This window comes from Mytilus edulis, chromosome 6 (assembly GCF_963676685.1).
Source record: "Mytilus edulis chromosome 6, xbMytEdul2.2, whole genome shotgun sequence".
Lineage (NCBI taxonomy): Eukaryota > Metazoa > Mollusca > Bivalvia > Mytilida > Mytilidae > Mytilus > Mytilus edulis.
In genome coordinates, this window is record NC_092349.1 from 31863021 (window position 1) to 31884579 (window position 21559).

At 30.9% G+C, this 21559-nt stretch overlaps 1 protein-coding gene across 1 annotated transcript in view; it reads left to right on the plus strand.

Moving 5' to 3' along the window:
- Positions 1-6499: 6499 nt before the first annotated feature.
- Positions 6500-21559, plus strand: part of LOC139526348 (uncharacterized) — a 40110-nt gene continuing 25050 nt past the window's right edge. The window contains exons 1-4 of the mRNA XM_071321483.1: positions 6500-6633; positions 15042-15071; positions 17348-17518; positions 18854-19002. Coding sequence (XP_071177584.1) covers positions 6531-6633; positions 15042-15071; positions 17348-17518; positions 18854-19002 — 453 coding nt within the window. The 5' untranslated portion in view covers positions 6500-6530. The remainder of the gene's footprint in view (positions 6634-15041; positions 15072-17347; positions 17519-18853; positions 19003-21559) is intronic.

The following is a 21559-nucleotide window of genomic DNA, read 5'->3' on the forward strand; positions in this document are numbered from 1 at the left end:
TGTACAATCTAAATTTGAATTATACATTCCTTTATTACGAGTGGAAAACAATTGGTGTATATATGTTGTGTACAAGTTATCATTTTGTACAAATTATAATTTGTACAAAAATATTGTACAAATTATAATTTGTATTTTGACTTTGTACAAATTATTTGTACAAAACGTGCCTGTACAAATTACAATTTGTACAAAATTTGACCAAAATTCACTTATAACTTGTACAACAGTTATAAAAATGAATTTTGGTGAAAAATGCATTGATTCACACGATAGAATTGTAATTAACTGACCACACACTAAACTTAATTACTAAACAAAATACAAAAGGCAGATTGATCTTCGAAATTTTAGAGAGAAAAAAAGTAAACAAATAGGATTTTTATACAAATTTTTAATACATAAACTACTTTTTCTTAAAAAAAAAAAGGAGATCATTTAATAGTACTGCTTGATTAGTTCTTATCGTTATTTTGAGGATTTTTGTTTTATTTAGAAAGTTTGCAAAAACGATTATAGTTGTAAAATTTGATATTTTGTATCGTGTATAGCATTTTGATGATCGTGAAAAGGATCTCAAAAGATATGTTGCCACTTATTCGTTTATTCAAAAAGTCCATGAAAACAATCAAATCTTTCTGTAAACAAGTTATAGTTTATATTTGTAATTGGTACATCAAAAGATTGGATGTATATGACTTATTCAGCTTCACTTTTGTTTGTGAAAAGATTGATGGTTCAATGCCATTGGGTCTGATGATTTTATAATACTACACCAACTATAAAATAAAAGTCTGTCTGTCTGTTCTGCATACGTTTAATGTTGTTTTTTCAAGCTTAGATTGTCTCAACTGATTTCCGTAAAAAAACATTGATAAAAAAACGGCAGAAAAACAACTGACATATTCCTGAATTTAGCATAGTCATATTCCTTAAGCAAATGGGGTGTTTAATCTCGCTTTCTTTCTTGGATATTTATTTGTCTAAAAGTCCAACTGAAGCAGTGAAATACAGGTGTTTATTCACAGCAACGGTTCTTGAGCTTCAACGTTCGCTATGTGAAGCAGTTAAAATGCCAGTAAAACAGGTCGTCATCGATTTGAGAGTCAAAAGATGGTGTGTAATACCTGATTCCATAAATCACTAGATCAACTGCTCAAACGAATGATAAAGAACTAATATTTGATTTTGTAACTTAGGTGTACTGTGTGGTCATTTAATAGCATTTCAATAATGTGTATCGATGCTTTTTTCACCAAAATCCATATGATAAATAATTGTACAAGTTATAAGTGAATTTTTGTCCATTTTTGTACAAATTGTAATTTGTACAAGCACTTTTTGTACAAATTACAATTTGTACAAAGTCAAAATACAAATTATAATTTGTACAATATTTTTGTACAAATTATAATTTGTACAAAATGATAACTTGTACACAACATATATATATATATATACATTGTTTTAACTTTAAATAATAAATAATATATGTATGCTCTTTTCGGTCCTTTTCGGTTCTTTTTGGTCCTTTTCGGTTCTTTTTGGTCCTTTTCGGTTCTTTTCTGTTCTTTTCTGTAAATCGTCGCTCTTTTCTGTAAATCGTTGGACCGTTAATTATAGTATCATACAGAGCAATGAAATAGAGAGAAAAAACAAGTTGCTTTCTTTAAAAAAAGAAATGCAATCGTAAACCCAAAATGCATGTTTGGTATTAAATATTAGATATTTTTTAAGAAAAGAGTTGGTTTCTAGGCTTAATTACAAATTAATGATTTTTGTGCTTATAAAAAAAGAAATTCAATACGTGAAATCACCCCTAGGTTTTTTGTGGGGTTCGTGTTGTTTATTCTTTAGTTTTCTATGTTGTGTCGTGTGTGCTGTCGTTTGTTTGTCTTTTTCATTTTTAGCCATGGCGTTGTCAGTTTGATTTGGATTGATGAGTTTGACTGTCCCTTTGGTATCTTTCGTCCATCTTTTAATAGCTGTTTTTATTGGAATTTGAGACACACAACAGCCTGTGTTTGATTTTGCCTTTTCCACCTGCCAACCCGTGCTCTAGCTATAATCTCTTTTTTTGTAAAAATATTGATTACAAATGCTTATCTGCTTTTTTTCAAGTGATTGTACTTGCATGTTTTTTAGATTAAACAAAAGAAACTACATGCCCACTCCTATGGGTGGGCAGAGTGGACAAGGTATAATTTTTGCCCACCCGGTGCCCACTCCTTTGGTGGGCCGGTAGACAAAGCAGAATCCACCTGCGCTGTAGTGTATGTTCATAGTTACAATGTATTTGAACAAAGAAAATTCACAATTATGAAAATTGTAAGGTGTTCCTTTTATATTTAAACATGTTCTTTCGTTAACTTTTAAAAAGTGTCTTTTACATGGTATAGTTACATTAATGTTTAATGGTATGTATGTAAGATTTTTTAAAACAGGTATATTCATAAGCACATGTTTTAGTCAGAAGCATGTTGTTTGAATTGTTATAAGTGTTTTGGTACACTTAGTAGGATGCAGTTCAAAGTAAGCCAAATATTGAAGGCTGTATTATAACCTGTAATTCCTTACTTTAACTACACTGTATCTTACTGGAGAGTTCTCTTTTGGTATTCCTACCACTTTACAAACACATTTTCTCTCTGACATTTGATTATTTCATTAGAATAATCTAAATATTTAAATTGAACTGAAGTAGCCTTGTAGGTTTCTTATATTGACCTATCGTCTAGTCATTTGGGTGCACTATATAACCTACTGATCACTGAGATGGTTTGTATTGAAAGAAAAAAATGTAACCTGTAAATTTACATTTTGCCTAATTGTACCACATTGTGTCTTGAAAGGGAGTTGTGTCAATGACATTCATACCACATCTTCTGAATTTTAAAGCGAATCTGTTTTGAATGAAAAATTAATTGATTTCCAATATTGATTTTTTTTTAACTCAAACCAGTTGAATCTAGAGAAAGTAATCTCCAATTATATATGTCATTCAATATCAAGGTTCTTGGTGTTTCTATGTTTGTTCAGTGTGAGCCAAGGCTTCGTCCGTGTTGAAAGACGTACATTGACCTATAATGGTTTATTTTCTTAAATTGTCATTTGAATGGAGAGTTGTCTCATTGGCACTCACACCACATCTTTCTATATCTCTGTTGTTACGGCCAGAAATCGCCTTTAAATTGTAGCCAACAAAAGACACAAATCAATAATAAAATTTAACAATATTTAATATACAAAAGTTTACAAAAGGTATTACACAAATATTACTGTTAACTTAACTGTCAAAATATGAGTCCAATCAGTTATCTTTATCTGTATCCGGAAATCTTTCGGAATCCAATTTGAATATTACGTTCACTACTAATGTCACAATCCAGTATGATGTTGTTTGTAGAATAAAAGTGTCAATCCAAATGCTGTGAATACTAATGTCTATCAATGTCTATGTCCAAGTTTAATTATGAGAGTTTAACTTTAGTGTCTGTATATATAGTGTTGTCATGGAAAATTCTAGAACACTCTATAATGGAACATTGTGGAAAATCCTGGAAAGTTACAACGGAAGTTTCTGGAATAACGTAGAAGTTTAAATTACGCATCTTTTATAAGGATCATTCTAGAAAGTTCCAATCATTCTGTGATTGTTCCAGTGATTCCTAAACTGCACAGTTATAAGATTATTTGGTAAACAACTATCAGGCCATACAACACAAATTAGGCCAACATAAATAAACATAATAATTACAATATCATAACACTGTATCAATTGAAAATAATTTTATACTCACTTACTGTCTTGTTAACTAATTAATTAGCACAACAACCGATTTGTTTTTGCAAGGCTAATTTAACACCACAAAGAAACACATACAACCCATACACCGTAGCGATTATATAAGACATCAGAGGAAGTTCAGCTTACACAGTTATGAGAACAGTACTAACTGTTGACCAGGAGCTTTTAATTAATTTATAAAGAACGCGTTTATATCAGTACATTATCAAAATGATCAAACAAAGCTTTGTTGCTTTTGATAAAAAAAATAAAAATATCATTAATAAAACAAACTTCAAAATTTCATAAAATTATTTTACATGCATAAAAAACCTAAATATCAAATTTATACATAATCTATAAAAACCGAAAATTCATTATCTGATTGTTTTCACAAAAAAATAATTATTTTGTTTATATAAAGAGGGACATTTTAAAATTAATTACTACAGAAGTGATAATTAGTTCCCTGGCTAAGGTAACTATAAATAGAAAGTATCTGTTCTTATCTCTATCTGCATCTGTTATCACTACTCGGTATCTTAAAATTTCATGAATAATTAGCTCTAAAACTCCCACTTATTTTACACTCTTTAGAAGTTTTAGTGATGAAATTTCTATACATAACCTTCAGACGTCGTCTCGTCTGATGCAAAAAAAAATAATTGTTGCTGTCTAATGAAAGTATTTTCACCCTCTCCTTTACGACAGATATACGATAAAATAACTAAACAGGTACAAATAAACAAACAAATTGAAACAAAACTCAGCTTTATAAGCAAACTGGTACCTATGAGACTGTACATTATGATAATCTATTGCCGGTTGCTGTGTGTGTGTGTATTTTTCTTGTACCGCTGTTTCATTAACGTGAGCCTCAAATCTTATTTTATTTCAGTATTTGACTTTCGAATTCGAATTGTCTTTTGCATTCAACTGTCCAAAATACCTTCCCAGGTGTATAGTTGTTTACACACGAATAAGGTATACCAAGTCCCCCCCCCCCCCCCCCCCCCCCGTATACATCGTGTTCATGTTGATGTGACAAGAGAGTTTAATATTAGAGACCATAATTTTACACCATATCCAGGTAACAAAAAAATGAAAACATTAGTTTAGTAGGAATTGCTTATATTTCAGAAAAACCAAAGTCCCTTCTTGGATTTTGACTGGATTCATTTTTCCTCAATCTGTATATGTGTTTGTAGTCCAGTGTGGACTGTTGTTGATTGTGTTGCACTTTTAACTTTCTACTGAATTTAAAGGGTCATTAGTTGTCAAACTGATGATAACCGATTTGGCATAAATTCTTAAAATCTGATTCATAGCATACTAAAACGTAAATCCAAATTACAAAATGTCTAAAAAAAACAATTAACAATGCATGGACTAGATATAACGTATAAGCATTTCGTTCGTATTTTAGACTAGATGCCATCAAATTAACCATCGAGATTACCTCCGAAGACTGCCGATAGTTATTCGACCCGATTAAAACATTAATATAAATATAGAATAGACTGAGAAGCATGTGGAGTTGTGTAATGACGAACTTACAAGGTCTGTTTAATTTCATGTCATAGATTTGAGAAATGTAAATCATTGTTTTTACCTGGATATGAATGATTTCTTGTTGACCAAATCGGTCGAAGAAAGTTTTTTTTTTTAATGGTGGATCACTTGTTTCACTTTTCAATGTTGACATTCCTCTCGTTTTAGTTTCTGAACACGCTAAGGGCATGCGTAATCAATCTTCAGATTAAGGTCAAGTTAGGGTTACTTGAAGACGGGTTCAACTGAGGTTGAATTATTCACCTGCAAGTCAATAATATATTTGCAATGTTTTCGATTTTGACCAAATTGAACCAAATTGACTGCTATTAGCGAAATAGTATATCATTATTCCGCTTTAATAACTGTTTGAGACCCCAAAATAATCAAATTTTAATTTTTGTCTAAATGGAATCTAACATGTCTTATGTCCCTTTAACAGATTTAAATAAAATTTTCGATTGTGTTTAATTGGCCTAGATTTAAAATACATTTTGTATAGCAAATACTGTAAAAATTATCTCTTCTTGTATTAGACCGTTTAAGATTTTGGAAACATCTCATCATTTAAAAAAAACCCTAATGTCTTGCATTCTTGTGTCAGTGAAAAGGGTCCGTCAAGATCGTTTCAGATTGTAAAATTTATATAAAATCAAAAATACAAAAACTGTAATAGAAATTAAAGTGTAAAACTATAAATTAAACAACAACCCATCCATAATTATTTTACACATGATGTCACATCCATGTTCCAACTTATGCATGTTATATTTATCTAAATATCTGTCAAATTTGCTTTTAAGTATACCGATGACAATCTTTACAAGTGATACAGACAAATTAATGGAGTAAACAGTCTTGCAAAATTATATTATATTACTATAGGGTTACCTAAGTTTATATTCCGAAATGAATTAATTGTCGAAAATAACTGAAGTGCAACAACCATTAAGATATAATCACCTCATACATTTATAATTAGCTATAAAAGTCCTACTTGTTTTACACTCTTTAGAAATTTTCCCATTGAAATTTCAATATAAAACCTTCAGAAGTCGTCTCATCTGATGCAGAAAAAAAACACCCTACAGATATAGCAATTTTTTTCCCCATTGAATTTTTCTTAAAATTTGCATACATATACCACATGTACCATGCAATGGCCTCTATAAAAATTTGAGTTAAAAATAGTATGTCACCAGACTCGTTTCCATGGTACATTACGGGTATGCATAAATACATACCTGATGTAAAAAACTTGGATTTTTTTCAAGCTTTTGAAAGTATTTTGAAAGGTTTGTTCTTCATTTATTACAAAATTATTATTAAAAATGTAAATAAAACACAAATAATGGCAGTTTTATTCATATTCATTAATTTCGGCTCCAATTTCATTAACACTGCTGCACACAGAAGTCGTCTCATCTGATGCAGAAAAAAACCAATAATTGTTGCTGTCTTATGACATGTATGAAAGTATTTTCATCCTCTCCTTACCATGTTTACGACAGATTTACGATAAAATAACTAAACAGGTACAAATAAACAAACAAATTGAAACAAAACTCGGCTTTCAAAATATAAGCAGACTGGTACCCGTTATCTCCATGTACAAATTTCTCTATAGATACATGTAGCACAGGCCAACATTTATCACCATCTGACATCGTTTAGCTAAAATGCATATCTGTTTTAACTTTTAAGTGGTTAATAAGATAAAATTAATAAAAATCAACAGGCCATTAACGTTTTTCACACCCTTTAATCTATACGCTATATAAAGAGTAAACAATTATCAATTATACCGAAACCGGGTGCGCTTTTCATTTATTTATATTTACTGAAACACGAAATGAAATGACTGTAAAGTGCACAACATTAATAATATATAGATAATGATGCATTTTTTTTATTGATTAATCTCCTTTTATTCACATGTAGCCCATCGTTTTATACCGTAAATTGAATTAATAAATTGAAACGAATCAAGAACATCGTAAAGTTTGCCATGGTTTACATGTAGCAGGAATTGAAATTTTCTTCAAACGTGTTTTACAATTCTATCTTCTAAAACAAGGAAATGACACTTTGATTTTTGTTCAAAAACATTTATAAATGCCTTAATACAGGGAAATCTAACTTTTTTTGTAAGTCTACATATCCCTATAAATGTACAATCTAAATTTAAATTATACATTCGTTTATTCGCTAGATTTTTAATTTACATTAAAAATAAAAATATTCATTTTGTGTCTATCTTGATTTTATGGTCGTGTTTTTAAGTCTGAATATCAAAAGGTTAAGAGGAACTTGCACTAAAATATAAATGTGTTAATATGATAGTGGTCATTGAAAACCGATAATATATTCCTGACGTATAACAGTTTGTTAAAATAACAAAAAATACAATGCGTTTAAAAATATCGGTGAAAGATCAATTATCAGAACAAATTTAATGAATTTTCCTGAATTGATGAAATGAAAAATTTCGTGGTTTGAAATTCAAAAAATGGAAGATATTGACACAGGTAAAAAATAGAATTCGAAATAATGGGTAGATTGGCAAGTTTTAACGCATTACCAACCATAATTAAATTTTGAATGCCAGTAATTGACTTATATTGTATGTTGTGAGTCAGTTGCAATCAAGTCAATCATATACAAAAATACGAACCTACTACATCATACTCTTATGAGAATAATAAACATGAATGTATGGAGAGTTGTCTCATTGGCACTCACACCACATCTTCCTATATCTATGAAGTCGATGGTATTTTTATACGAGATGTAAAATAAAATAAAACTATAAATTTGAAAATTGTTTCATTAACTTCAAATAGATTGTTTATACTTTGAAATGAATTTCAATTTCATTTTATAAAGTACATATGTTTACAAAAATACGTCATGACATTGCCGGTCGGTGAACTGTACTTTGACCAAAATTGATCCGAGTGTAAATCATTTTTTTCGAAAACTGATAAAAAAAAAAGGAGAGACGCTTCATAGATGATTTTATTCTCTTTACAATGAGGCTAACGACTTACATCTAAAACACTACTGCAATTGCATCCCAATGAAAAACCAGTCTAATGAATTAATCAAGGAATGCATTTTTTGTTTATTAAGGAATGACTGTAATATTTTTTCTGTCTATGAAGAAATAACATAAAAAATGTGGTGCACACTAAATAACGCGCGTAGCGGGTTATTTAACAGTGTGCACCACATTTTTTTTATGTTATTTCGAATAGACAGAAAAAGTATTACAGTCATTTCTTATTATTTAATTCTAAATTCCATTTTAAACCGTAGAAAACCATGAAAAAACGTTGATGACGTCACGGTCACATGACTAAATTATGTCTATGGGCTCATAACAAAATAACGTCAGCCAATCAGAAGACGCGTTACATCCAAAATTAAATTATTTTTAAATAAATAAAAAAAAGTTCATTATCTAATATTGATTTTCGTAATTCGACGAATTGGAAATGGCTTTGCTAAACAGATCAGCACAAAGAACGACACAATCTTAACAAAATACGAAAAAAATCAATAAAAAAAGTACGATACATGTATAAGAATATTCGGCGTTAATTACGAAAAAGATGGTCCAAAGCCAATTTCTATTAATGATTTAACCATTTTATTTAAACTGAAATACCATTGGTACTTATAAAACGAAATAAGGGTACTCAGTTTAAAAAAATACGTAATATCTATGGATAAATTACTGCTTAATGTTTGACGGCAAATATCAAATGGATGTTAAAGACCATATCATATTTGCTTACTTCTCGTTCGACACACCGAGTCAGATATCTAACATTGTACATTACGATAAAGGAGTACATGTATCTGCATGGACGGGGTTTACATAATAGAGAACCGAGTCAGATATCTAACATTGTACATAGCGATAAAGGAGTACATATATCTGCATGAACGGGGTTTACATAATAGAGAACCGAGTCAGATATCTAACATTGTCAATTGCGATAAAGGAGTACATGTATCTGCATGGACGGGGATTACATATATATATATAATAGAGAATAGTGAATAAAAAGTGCAGAATCAAGGCTCAAAAATAAAGATTCTAGATTAATAGGCTAAGCAAATAAAGAAAATTGGTTAACGGGATGCTGAAAAAGACAGAATAAAGAATGAACTGGCAGAAATTAGGAAAGAATAAAACAAAAATGGTCTTAAAGTTCAAAAATTAAAAAAATTAAGGACTCTATCCAGACCTACATATACAACGAAATGTTACACTCTGCAGAAAAATAATTCTGGGCAAAAAACCAATTCTGATACCCTACCTGACAGTTTATTCTGCCACAAAGTCTGCCAGTTTTTGTTTAACTAATATTTTTCTTGTACTTGGGGGAAAGGCGCATATACTTCTTTAAAAGTCTTTGTTTGACCTACTCAGGGCTTGAGTCAACGACCTCACATTCTCAAGAGAGCATGATATCAAGATGTTACAGTGATATATATGTATATGCAAAGATTTAGTTAATATATAGAATTTTAGTGCATGATATAACGTTGACAAAACTTTAACTTTGAGCACTTAAAAAAAACAAACTGTTATCAGGTCGTGTAGCAGCAGAAACATCGTAGAGAAGGGACACGGGGTGCTCATATCCAAAATCTATTATTTTTTTGTAATTTATTCATACTTCTCACTTTTTCTTTTGCACTTTTTCCAACTTAGATCGCTCTTTTTTGCCCCTATATTCAATACTCCCGCCTATTTTACTCCTCCCTTTATCCCACAATCTCACCTTTTGTTATCACTTATACCCCAGAAAACAAAAGGTATATTTCAATAATTTACTCGACATGGTTCTAGACGGTGCTTCTTACAAGAAATAAATTTCATAATACATGTATCTGTATCTTTTTTGTTTATTTTTAGTAAAACAAGGAAAAACTATTTAACGTTTATACACAGCTATATGCATGAAAATAGCATATCATAAATGCACACGGATTTAAACGTCGGGACAATGCATTTATACGAATTGTAGAATAAATTTCACGCATGCGATTCTAATCTAATAATATTGTATCACAACACGTATAAAAGGAAACACTTTAGGATTTTGCATGTATTTCAAAATGGAATTAAGATTATTCGCCACATGTTTTATAATTCTTATTGGATTTAACTTTTCTAGTGGTGCAGGTAATTGGCCTTTATACCTATATTTTTTATTTAAATTCATATATATAAGTTTAATCTTCTTTAAATTACTAAAAACTGGTTAACTTGTCTTTCAGAATTCGTACGGTCAAAAAGTTCAGAAACCTGGGTCCGTCGTATTCGATTGTAAATCAAGGTTAAAATATCCTACGTTCAATTTGATTCGTGTATTAAATGCATATTATAGTAAGATGCAATAAAATATGCATTTTCATATTATTGTTTTCTTTTACTATATCGTATATTTGTATACTTAAGAAATGTATGAATGTACATTTTCACGCCAAATAAACTTGATTCTAAGATCAATTCTCGTAAAACTTTATAGTTATGTAAACAATACATTACGAGGCGTTATAAAATACCATTTAATATTTCGTATATCATGGAATAAAACACTGATTCATGGCCTTATACTTATACATATTCTGAATTCTTGAAATTTTTAGTACTTTTAATTTTCATATCGATGTTGTCTTCATTTTAAATAAAATGACAACACTTTGATAAGAAAACATGGCTTGTGCAAAAACATTCATAGATTAGACCGTTGGTTTTCCCGTTTGAATGATTTTACAATAGCAATTTGTGGGGCCCTTTATAGCTTGCTATTCGGTGTGAGCCAATGCTCCGTGTTGAAGGCCGTACTGTGACCTATAATGGTTTATTTTATAAATTGTTATTTGGATGGAGAGTTTTCTCATTGTTACTCATACCACACCTTCCTATTTCTATATAAGAGCGCCATTGTTTCCAAAAGTTAGGAGGTGAAAACCTGAGACTGTTATAGTAGTCTCAGTACAAGCATACTAATCTGAGACGGTAAGGATTTGCATTATCCGAGTTACACACATAGCCTGTCTAGAAAAAACTATAAGTCACCGTATAGCCTTGAACATGCGCAAATTCCATACCACATAGTCATCTGTAAAAGGCCCCGAAAAGACAAATGTAAAACAATTCTAACGAGAAAACCAACGGCATAATCACGCCTAGATCAACCTTAAGTTTTTGCCTATACTCCCGTAGTTGTCTTTTATTGCTATATATAATATTTGTTTCTTTTTTCGTTTATTGTTTGGTAGTTTGTTCTTGTTTTGTTTGTTGCGCACGTGTTCCATGTTAGGGTAGGTATGGAAGCCCAAAACATGTTTAATTCTGCCACATTATGGATATGACCATTCCAAGTCGTCATGAGTCTGTTTAATTCCGTTCTTGTCGTTTGTTACTGTATATCATATATTTTTATTATCTATTATTGTTTTGAACACAAATCAAGCGGTAGATTTTTTTAATTTGAATTGCTTATCATTTTGTTTAGTCGGGACCTTTAATATTTAGCTACACAGAATTGGTTTTGTTCACTGGCGTAGCCCATGCAACGACCTAGATTTCTATTTATGACTTGTTCCCATTTCGCCTTAGCTGTCAACATTATAGTATAAAATTAACTCCATTTCGCTTTTAAATTAATTCAAATTTTCAGGTACAAAAGAATTAACTATGGCGAAATGGGGACGTTTTCTAAATAATATTTTAAAGTTATTTTGTGTTTGTATTGCAATTATATAGCTGTTATCTTAATGTCAAAATCTTCCATGAAATACTTTTTAAAAGAAGATATTTTGGGCGATATCTTCTTGCGCCAAAAAGTAACTCATTTGCGCTACAACTTATAATTGCGCCAATACTTCTTTTGCGCCACCTAATTTTTAAAACTAAAGGTATCATTTGCGCCAATAAAATAATCATCTAATTGCGCCAATTTTATTTATGTGTATTTATATATAAAAACTAAATGATTGACTTCACTGGGGTAAATGTGATCTCCGTAACTGCAGTTACGTATATCCAAAGATGGCGGACGATGTTTCTGGTCAATATTTCTTTTATCAATTCTGTATTAACTTTTTCTGGTCAATATTTCTTTTATCAATTCTGTATTAACTTTCGGTCTCGTGAGGTTAAGGCCGGGCCTTTCAACAAAAGCTATTGTATAATTTACAAAACACCACAAAACTATCTTAAAGATATGAAATATATATAACTTATTCCTTGGTATTCTGTGTCTTATTTAAAGTGTTACAAACATTATACAACTGCGACAATTTTTGTAAAGACAGTAATAAATAGTATTTGACTTTGACAACGCCGTAATTTAAACCACTGCAACAGTCCTTAATGACTGTTGATAGCATTTAGTGTTTTTCACAACCCATTACAAAGTTGGGACAGACATGAACATACTGTGTCGGTTGATTTAACAGTCCTCTTCAGTCTTCACACGTCTTAACTCCACATTATTTCTCCAGTTTTCTTTACAAAGTCTGAAGAAATTTGTGTTCTTCAACAATGATGACCGGTTTTCCTCTATCAGAATCTATTTTCTTGAATGGTATATATCAGACATCTTGACTCGTAAAAAATATTCTATTACTAAACAATTTATTTTTGGTGGGTTTTCTTAAAAGATGAGTGTTTAGTTAAATCTTAAGTGGAAAGGTTAATTATAGTACATGTATGATATAGGTAAAGCATGTACAGGTATGATATAGGTAAAAAACCATTTACAGGTAAATGTGGTACAATTAATACCATTAAAATAAAAGACAGTGGCGCAATTAATACCTTTTCCAAACTGCAATTGGCGCAAATTGATTCTTCTCATATTTTTTTTGGTGTCTCCCCAATTGTCCCAATTTTTGAATAATTGTTTTTATAGTGGCTCATCTTTTTTCAAATGTATTATGGTGGTGCTGTGTAGACGGTATATTGTGTCTGCAGTGCATAGTTGTAAGTTTTCAGCAGTTGTAAATATAAGTTGTTTATTGACGTCCCCATCATCAGCTTTTAGAAATGGTTCTCTAACTTGTTGTTCTTTCAAGTTGTATTCTTGGTTTAGTATTTGGTACACAGCTACTTTTGCATACGTACTTTTTCTGTACCAAAAGTCTATAGTACTGGAAATCTACTTTTAATATTCAGTACTATTTTGTTACTTTCAAATTATTGTTATATTAAGGTACCTGTATTTTACAGTACTTGATTTGTACTTGAAATTTAAGTACTACAGATTTTTTGTTGCATGGTTACATTTTCCGCATTTTGAAAGTTTGTCTTCTTCAAATCTCATAAAGTTAATATGATGTTCAACCATGGAATACAGTGATCATTGTTGGTATTATTTGTGTGCAAATATTTTAAGTACAAATCAAGTACTCGAAAATACAAGTACCTTAATATTACAATAATTCTAAAGTAAAGAAATAGTACTAAATATAAAAAGCAAATTTCCAGTACTACAGATTTTAAGTACAGAAAAAGTACAGAAATAGTACCTATGTAAAAGTAGCTGTGTATACGTGAGTAAAGTTTTTGTCTGCTACGGTGCTAATCTCTTGCTTTCGAATGTAACCAGTTTTTGTGCAGTCTGGGCATCCCATGGTACTTCATTTTACTTTATACTGTTAAAAAGAATCTAAACTAAGAGATAACTTTATAGGAAATGTAGTTAAACATGTAGTTAAACATATGCCAGATTTTATGTCCTGTAAAGAAAATGAAAATTTAAACAGGCAATATAACTGAGTACAGGGGACTCGATTTATTTATATATACATAACATTATCAACATTATTGTCATTATTATTATATATCATATAGTTATATTGTTTTGCTTTTTACTTTTTAAGCTTTATGGGATATGTTTTCCTATGGTTTTGTTTGTGAAATGTATTTTGCGTATGTTTATATAATTTGTCATAAAATTATTGTTAAGAGATTTTATGACAATAAATATTTGAATTGAAAAAAAATATCAAAGCAATTCTCATCTCGCAATAGTTTTTGTAACGAATTTACAGCTTATGCGAAATTAGAAGGCTCACTATAACCTACATTGTGTACGTCATTTCATCTCTTTTCGGAAAGTATACCACATCTCATAAATATACATATTTAAAATATTTTCCGTCTGATAAGCAACATATATGTTTTGCATTGTAGAAACGATATAAGAAAATAAACTAGTTTTCTGAATTCAGTAATATTGAAAGCCGACGATTTGAGGTCCAATTTGACCGCCACACCACAACGATATCCAAATTACTTTATTCAAACGAAACTGATGCAAAAGCAAAAACAACAGGACTCATCGACACAATATTCATATACAGCATTCACATGTAAAAAACAAACCTTCATACAACAACTTTTAGCAGAATTTTTACAGTATCAACAAGTATAAAACATGACAAAATACTAGACTGACACACTGAGCCGGATCTTTAACACGATGGTTTATCAGGTAAAAGTTCTATTACTCTTATATAATTAAAACATTGATTATTTCCTGGTGATCGTAAATTTTGCCTTTGATCCGGTTGTCGTCGAAAAACTTCTTTCCCCCTGATTTTATATACAGCGCCTTTGCTATTAAACAAATTGCATTACTATCTTATGATATTATTTTTTATATAATTTTAGTTCATGCGTGGGGATATCATCATGGAGTTCGTAAGTTTTATTTTTCTCGTTATATCAAGACATTGCGGATAAGAAATTTGTGGTATATTCACATATGATAAAATTAAGCAGCGAAGAAAATGATTATTATCGATATCGTACGTTATTGTAAATTATAAATATCAATAATGACTTTATAGAGATCGAATCAATGGATTTTGTTTATTGTCCAACGGCAAATATTACAAATACAACTACATGTTTGTAAATATAATATCATTCAAAAAATGATAATGTTCGTGTGCCATTGATAGAATCGGTAATGAACGTTTTACGCATGGACGTTGCACATGATTTATCTTACATAATCAAAGTCAGTTATGTCGTTACAGAACATAGGTCAATTCATTTACAAACCTTGATCGTTATATACAATGTACAATGTACTTTGTATATATCTTATGGCAGTTGGTACATTTTCCCTTTCAAATCGTAGACATTACACCAATAAATTATACCAGATGTACCGTATGTATATGGGTTATTGTCTGTACTTGATACTCTGTATACATGTAAGTATTTATAATGTAAGTTTCAATAGACCTTTTTTTTCAACGTGAGGGGCGTAAACTGAAAAACATATAGAATTATTCATAATTATACTTTATGCATTTTTTCAAGAAAATGCAAAATTTGCAAAATCAAATTTTAAATAGCTGATTCATTAGAGTGATTTCAAAATGTTGAATAGAAGCCACATGTTGTTTTTATATATATATATAAAAAGAAGATGTGGTATGATTTTCAATGAGACAACTCTCCTCAAGAGACCAAATGACACACGAACATTAAAAACTACAGGTCACTTTACGGCCTCCAACAATGAGCAAAGCCCATACTGCATAGTAAGCTATAAAAGGCCCCGAAATGATAATGTAAAACAATATAAACGAGAAAACTAACGGCCTAATTTAATTACAAAAATGAACAAAAAACAAATATGCAAGACATTAACAAACGTCAACATTTGAATTACAGGCTCCTGACTTGGTCTTTAGTCTGCATTTTCAATAAGCATCTTAGAGGTATAATAGATCATAGATGTCGAGATACAACTTATATAATTCCTACACAAACCATATCAAATTTAGTAAATTTCATCATTGTTTTCGTTTCTATTAAATTTAATAATCAAAAGTTGACTAGGGTATAAATATATGGTCACTAGCACTAGCACTCTTACATCCTGCAGTAAAAAAATCACATTATGCAGTAATTGGAGAATGGTATTATCCAAGTCATAATTAAGTGCTGTCTCATAAAACTTTTTTCTGGACATTTTATTATGTAAATCTTTCAAAAGTGTATTATATTCATGGTGTGTGCAGCTGCAATTAAAAAAAATCCTGAGTATTTCTAGAAGCATTGGACTCTTTCTATGTTCCACTTTGTAAATACAGCTGTTTGACAAACCACGCATCTTATGGAGAGAGATATATAATACTAACACATATTTCTTATGAAGCATACAGAAACTTATTTTATATTATATATATAATGTATTTATAATACATTTTTGATTAACAAAAAGACGTCATTTATAAAACTTACTAGAACACCCCCGCGAAATCGCGTTCATTTAGTGCGTGGTTGAAAATATGTAAACTGTTGTAGGATGAATTTGTATAAAATATTTCATGACAGGAGAATTTCAAGATGGTTATCAAAGGTTATAGGTGTTTGGGGACAGGTTTAACTTTTAATCCCTTCCCCTTTATCCAAATTCCTTTATTTTATGTTTTCTGTTAATTTCAAATATTTTCGCGTTTTTCGGTTTAGGTACTTCCGGACTGGACAATTGTTTTGTCCCTCCCCTACAGAAAAACGTGAAATAATTGTCCTGTCTCCAAATTCTGTGTATGTGTTATTTTAAAACAGTCCTAAACGGAAGTTTTGTCTCTATGTATGACTTAAAAGTCCGTCTGATGACGGAAACAATACTCGGACGCCTTTATTTTTGTTTTTCTCCCAAAATAACCAAACTGAATAATAATAATAAGCAAAGGTGACAAATGATTATGTGACTATGCATGGTACCTATAGGACACAGAGGCATAATGATTAATCTAATGTGGAAGAAGAGAAGCGACACAAAAAATGAGGTCTTCTTATTTAATGGTATATAGATAATGTTTATATAAATATCACAAGTTTCAATAGCAGAAGTCCCTTTATTTGTATATTAAATCATTTAAAAGCAATCCTGATACACGAATGTTAGGAATAAAGTGTTTTTTAATAAACCATTTTGCTTGTGTTTTAATTAGACCCAGACCATTGGAAGGACTTATTCCCGACATGTGCTGGAAGGCTACAGTCTCCGATAGACATACAGACAGCTGAGGTTAAGAATGACACAAAACTAGGAAAGTTTAATTTTCATGGGCTGTCATTGGCTAGGGATGTGAACCTTGAACTTCAGAACAACGGACATGCCGGTATTTATGAATTCGCCGTTTCATAATCTAATGCATCTTAGGTTATATTTTCAAAAGTGTACACCAAAATGTCCTGATTGCTTAACAATGTCATAAACAATTGAAAAATTACCAATGACATGACGTTATCTTCATTTTGGTGTACGAACAGTGAAACTACCCACAGTCCTTTAGATTCTGAAAAGGCGAATTGGCAAAGAGCCTAATTGAGATACTTTACCAAAAATAAAGGGTATACCCTGACATTGAATATTTTGGGTGTACATTAAAGAGGCACTAGCTACGAGATTATATATAAAAAAATATGATTGTACTGTGTTCAATCATTAATGAAAGTGAAATAATTATTCGCTTTAAGCAGCATTTTTTGTTTAATAGTGTCAAATTAAAATAGTAAAATAGGAAAAATTGATAATGAGTTATTCACTTGCAAGTAAATAGTTAGACCTCATGGTAGATAAAAAAAAGATGTGATATGATGGTTTGAATCCGTATTCAAGAGACCTTCAATTTAACCTCTAGCTAAAGATGGATTACGCAATAATTACGCTTGTTCAGTTATTTAAGGTATAACATTTGATTGACTGATTCGATCCAAAAAAGTCATTCTCATACTGATAAAACCGGCGATGATTAACATATATTTTAAACATAAAATAAGCAATCAAAATGACCCAGAAAATCTAATTGCACGGGTTTGCTATCTGTTTATATTTATATCTATGTTTGTATTGCGTATATGTGCGTCGGCGGTCTGCGGTTTTCAAATCGATAGTCAATATGATGGCTTCTAGACTGAAATACACACGAAACGGTGATACAAATTATCGAACGGTAATTTAAAGTTTAAATTGGCATTCACTTGTAATTTTTTTATTTGAGACTTTTTATAAAATTTGAAATTTTATAGTTCAAATATTATAATTTGAGTCAAATCGGGTGAATGCCAATTTAAACTTACGCAAAGTAGAACATTAGCTCTTGGCAAACATTTCTAACAAATTTCTCATTTTAGATATTAAATTGAGGGATTTTGAGATTTAGACACTCTTTCTTGATGTCCCGTCGGAGGAACGTGTGATGTCGTTTATAGGCTATTTGTTAACGAATCTTCACCTTCTCATGTACTTTCTTTATACATGTACGTGAAAGCTGCACATCTATCTGTAGATGTGAATAACTAAAAAAATGTTTTAAACGTACAAAAGTAAAAAATGAGAGCTAAACAATAAGTGTGGACATTTAGCGTTGTGTGACGTTTGTCCGAATGTCTCTCCCAAAATTAAAATATTGTACATTCATTCAAATCATCTTAATTATCTGAAATCATTCCAGTGCAAGTTGACCTGACAGGTCATGGATCAGCGGTGTCTGGTGGCGGATTACCAGGGACGTACGTGGTGGAACAGTTCCACTTCCACTGGGGATCAGAAGATACCAGAGGATCAGAACATGAGATCGATGGAAAACATTACTCTATGGAAGTAAGTAGAAAACAAATGTTTGATCATGTGAAAACTAGGTCTTAAGATCACTTGAAAACTAGTTGTTTAGGTCACTTGAAAACTAGTTGTTTATGTCACCTGAAACCTAGATGTTATACTCACGTGATAAGAACACTTGAAAAGAAGTGTATGTTCACTTGAAAACTAGATGTTCTGATCACACGAACATAATGTTTTTAGTTCATGTGAAAACTTGGTGTTTAACACACATGAAAACTAGTTGTTTAGATCATGTGAACAAATATCACAATATATGTAACAAGAATATACCCTTTGTTTTGTAAGAAAAAAATCGAAACCGTTTGTTTTCAAGGTTAACACACATCACAAAAACATTAAAACAATACTGCTATAAATATACTTGTTTTTGTTTAAAACTTTGATGTATATGTCAGAAACTTGCAGATAATTTAACCAAATGCCAACCACAAAAGTTGAACTAGGTGTGTTTCTTTTTATTATAATATTAATAATGTTGTTATACTAAATGCTCTAGTCATTTAATGGGTTTTTGATCGGAAAATGCAGATACATATTTTAGGCTGATCACACATTTAATTTGCATAAGAGAATAAAGAGTGAACACACGTAATACAATGAGATTGTTAACACGATTTACACTACATATTACATACAAGCATATATTGACTCTCAATACTGACGACTTCAGTATGTATACTAAAGAAATTTATATTGTTGAACTTACTTTAAATAAAGCTAATACTAACAATGACCACTGCCCTTTCCTCGATCTTGATATTTATATCATTAACGGGAAGCTTAATACAAAAATTTATGATAAAAGAGATGATTTTTCATTTCCTATCGTTAATTATCCGTTTTTCGATGGTGACGTTCCCTTGTCACCATCTTATGGTGTTTATATATCACAACTTGTACGATTCGCTCGTGTATGTAACAACGTATTAGATTTTAGAGAGAGAAATTTATGTATTACTGAAAAAATTATTACATCAGGGTTTTCGAACACAAACTAGTCAAAACATTTACTAAATTTTATCATCGGTATAAGGAAATAATTCGTGAATATAACACAATATGCAGACATCTTATACGTTTAGGTATTTCACATCCAATCTTTTATGGTAATATTCTTTACAAAGCAAAAAAATGTCAGTATTCACCTCAAAAGCTTACAAAACCTTTAAACAGATTTGTTAAGAAGGGACGAAGTTACGATACTGTTGTCAAGTCATTAAAGATTGCATATTTTGGTTTTAATATTGATTCACTTATAGGGTCTTTGCATCGGAACTAAACACATTTATTTAAAAAAACAGTTATTGGCATGACCCGGGCTATGTTCTTCTCATATATTTTTTTAAAGTATGATACTAAACCCCTAACGGGAGGGATTGTGCCTGATATTCATATGATGGAGACATAATCTTTCAATCAGTTTAACTGAGGTCTGGAGCTGGCATATCAGTTAACTGCTAGTAGTCTGTTGTTATTTATATTTATTGTCATTTTATTTATTTTCTTTTGTTACATCTTCTGACATCGGACTCGGACTTCTCTTGAACTGAATTTTAATGTGCGTATTGTGATGCGTTTACTTTTCTACATTAGTTAGAGGTATAGGGAGAGGGTTGAGATCTCATAAACCTGTTTAACCCCGCCGCAATTTTGCGCCTGTCCCAAGTCAGGAGCCTCTGGCCTTGTTAGTCTTGTTTGATTTTTAATTTTAGTTTCTTGTGTATAATTCGGAGTTTAGTATGACGTCCATTATCACTGTAGTAGTATACATATTTTTTAAGGGGCCAGCTGAAGGACGCCTACGGGTGAGGGAGTTTCTCGCTACATTGAAGACCCTTTGGTGGCCTTCGGCTGTTGTCTGCTCTATGGTCGGGTTGTTGTCGCTTTGACACATTCCCAATTTCCTTCCTCAATTTTAATATATATATTTAGAACGCATACGACAACCACTTAAATATTAGTTGACCCTTCTTTGTACTGAACGTGCAAGCTCCGGTAAACATACCATTATAATCCTAATGAATGCAATTATTGTAAAAGTTTCTGAAATGTAGACATAAATAAAGGCAACAGTACTGTATTTTACCGCTGTTCGAAATTCATAAATCGATTGCGAAAAAAACAAATCCGGGCTACAAACTTAAACTGAGGGAAACACATCAAATATAAAAGGAGAACTACGACACAACAAAAACAAAACATTCACATGTAATACACACAGAAACTGACTATAATATAAAACGCTCAAAAGCATCAAAGTTAATTTAGCATGTTCAGGAATTGGCCGTATCAGAATCTAAAACATCATGGGTAATTTCATTGTTCGTACCCCAAAGTGAAAATAACGTTACGTCATTGGTTGAATTTCCATTGTTATAACGTTTTAAACCAATCAAAACGCTTTGGTGTACGCTTTTGAAAATATTACCCAGGATGCATTAGATTCTGAAACGGCGAATTATCAAGATGGTACCAATAAAACACAAATCAAAAGGCGGAGGGGTGATAGATGACATACCCAAAGAAACTTATAGAA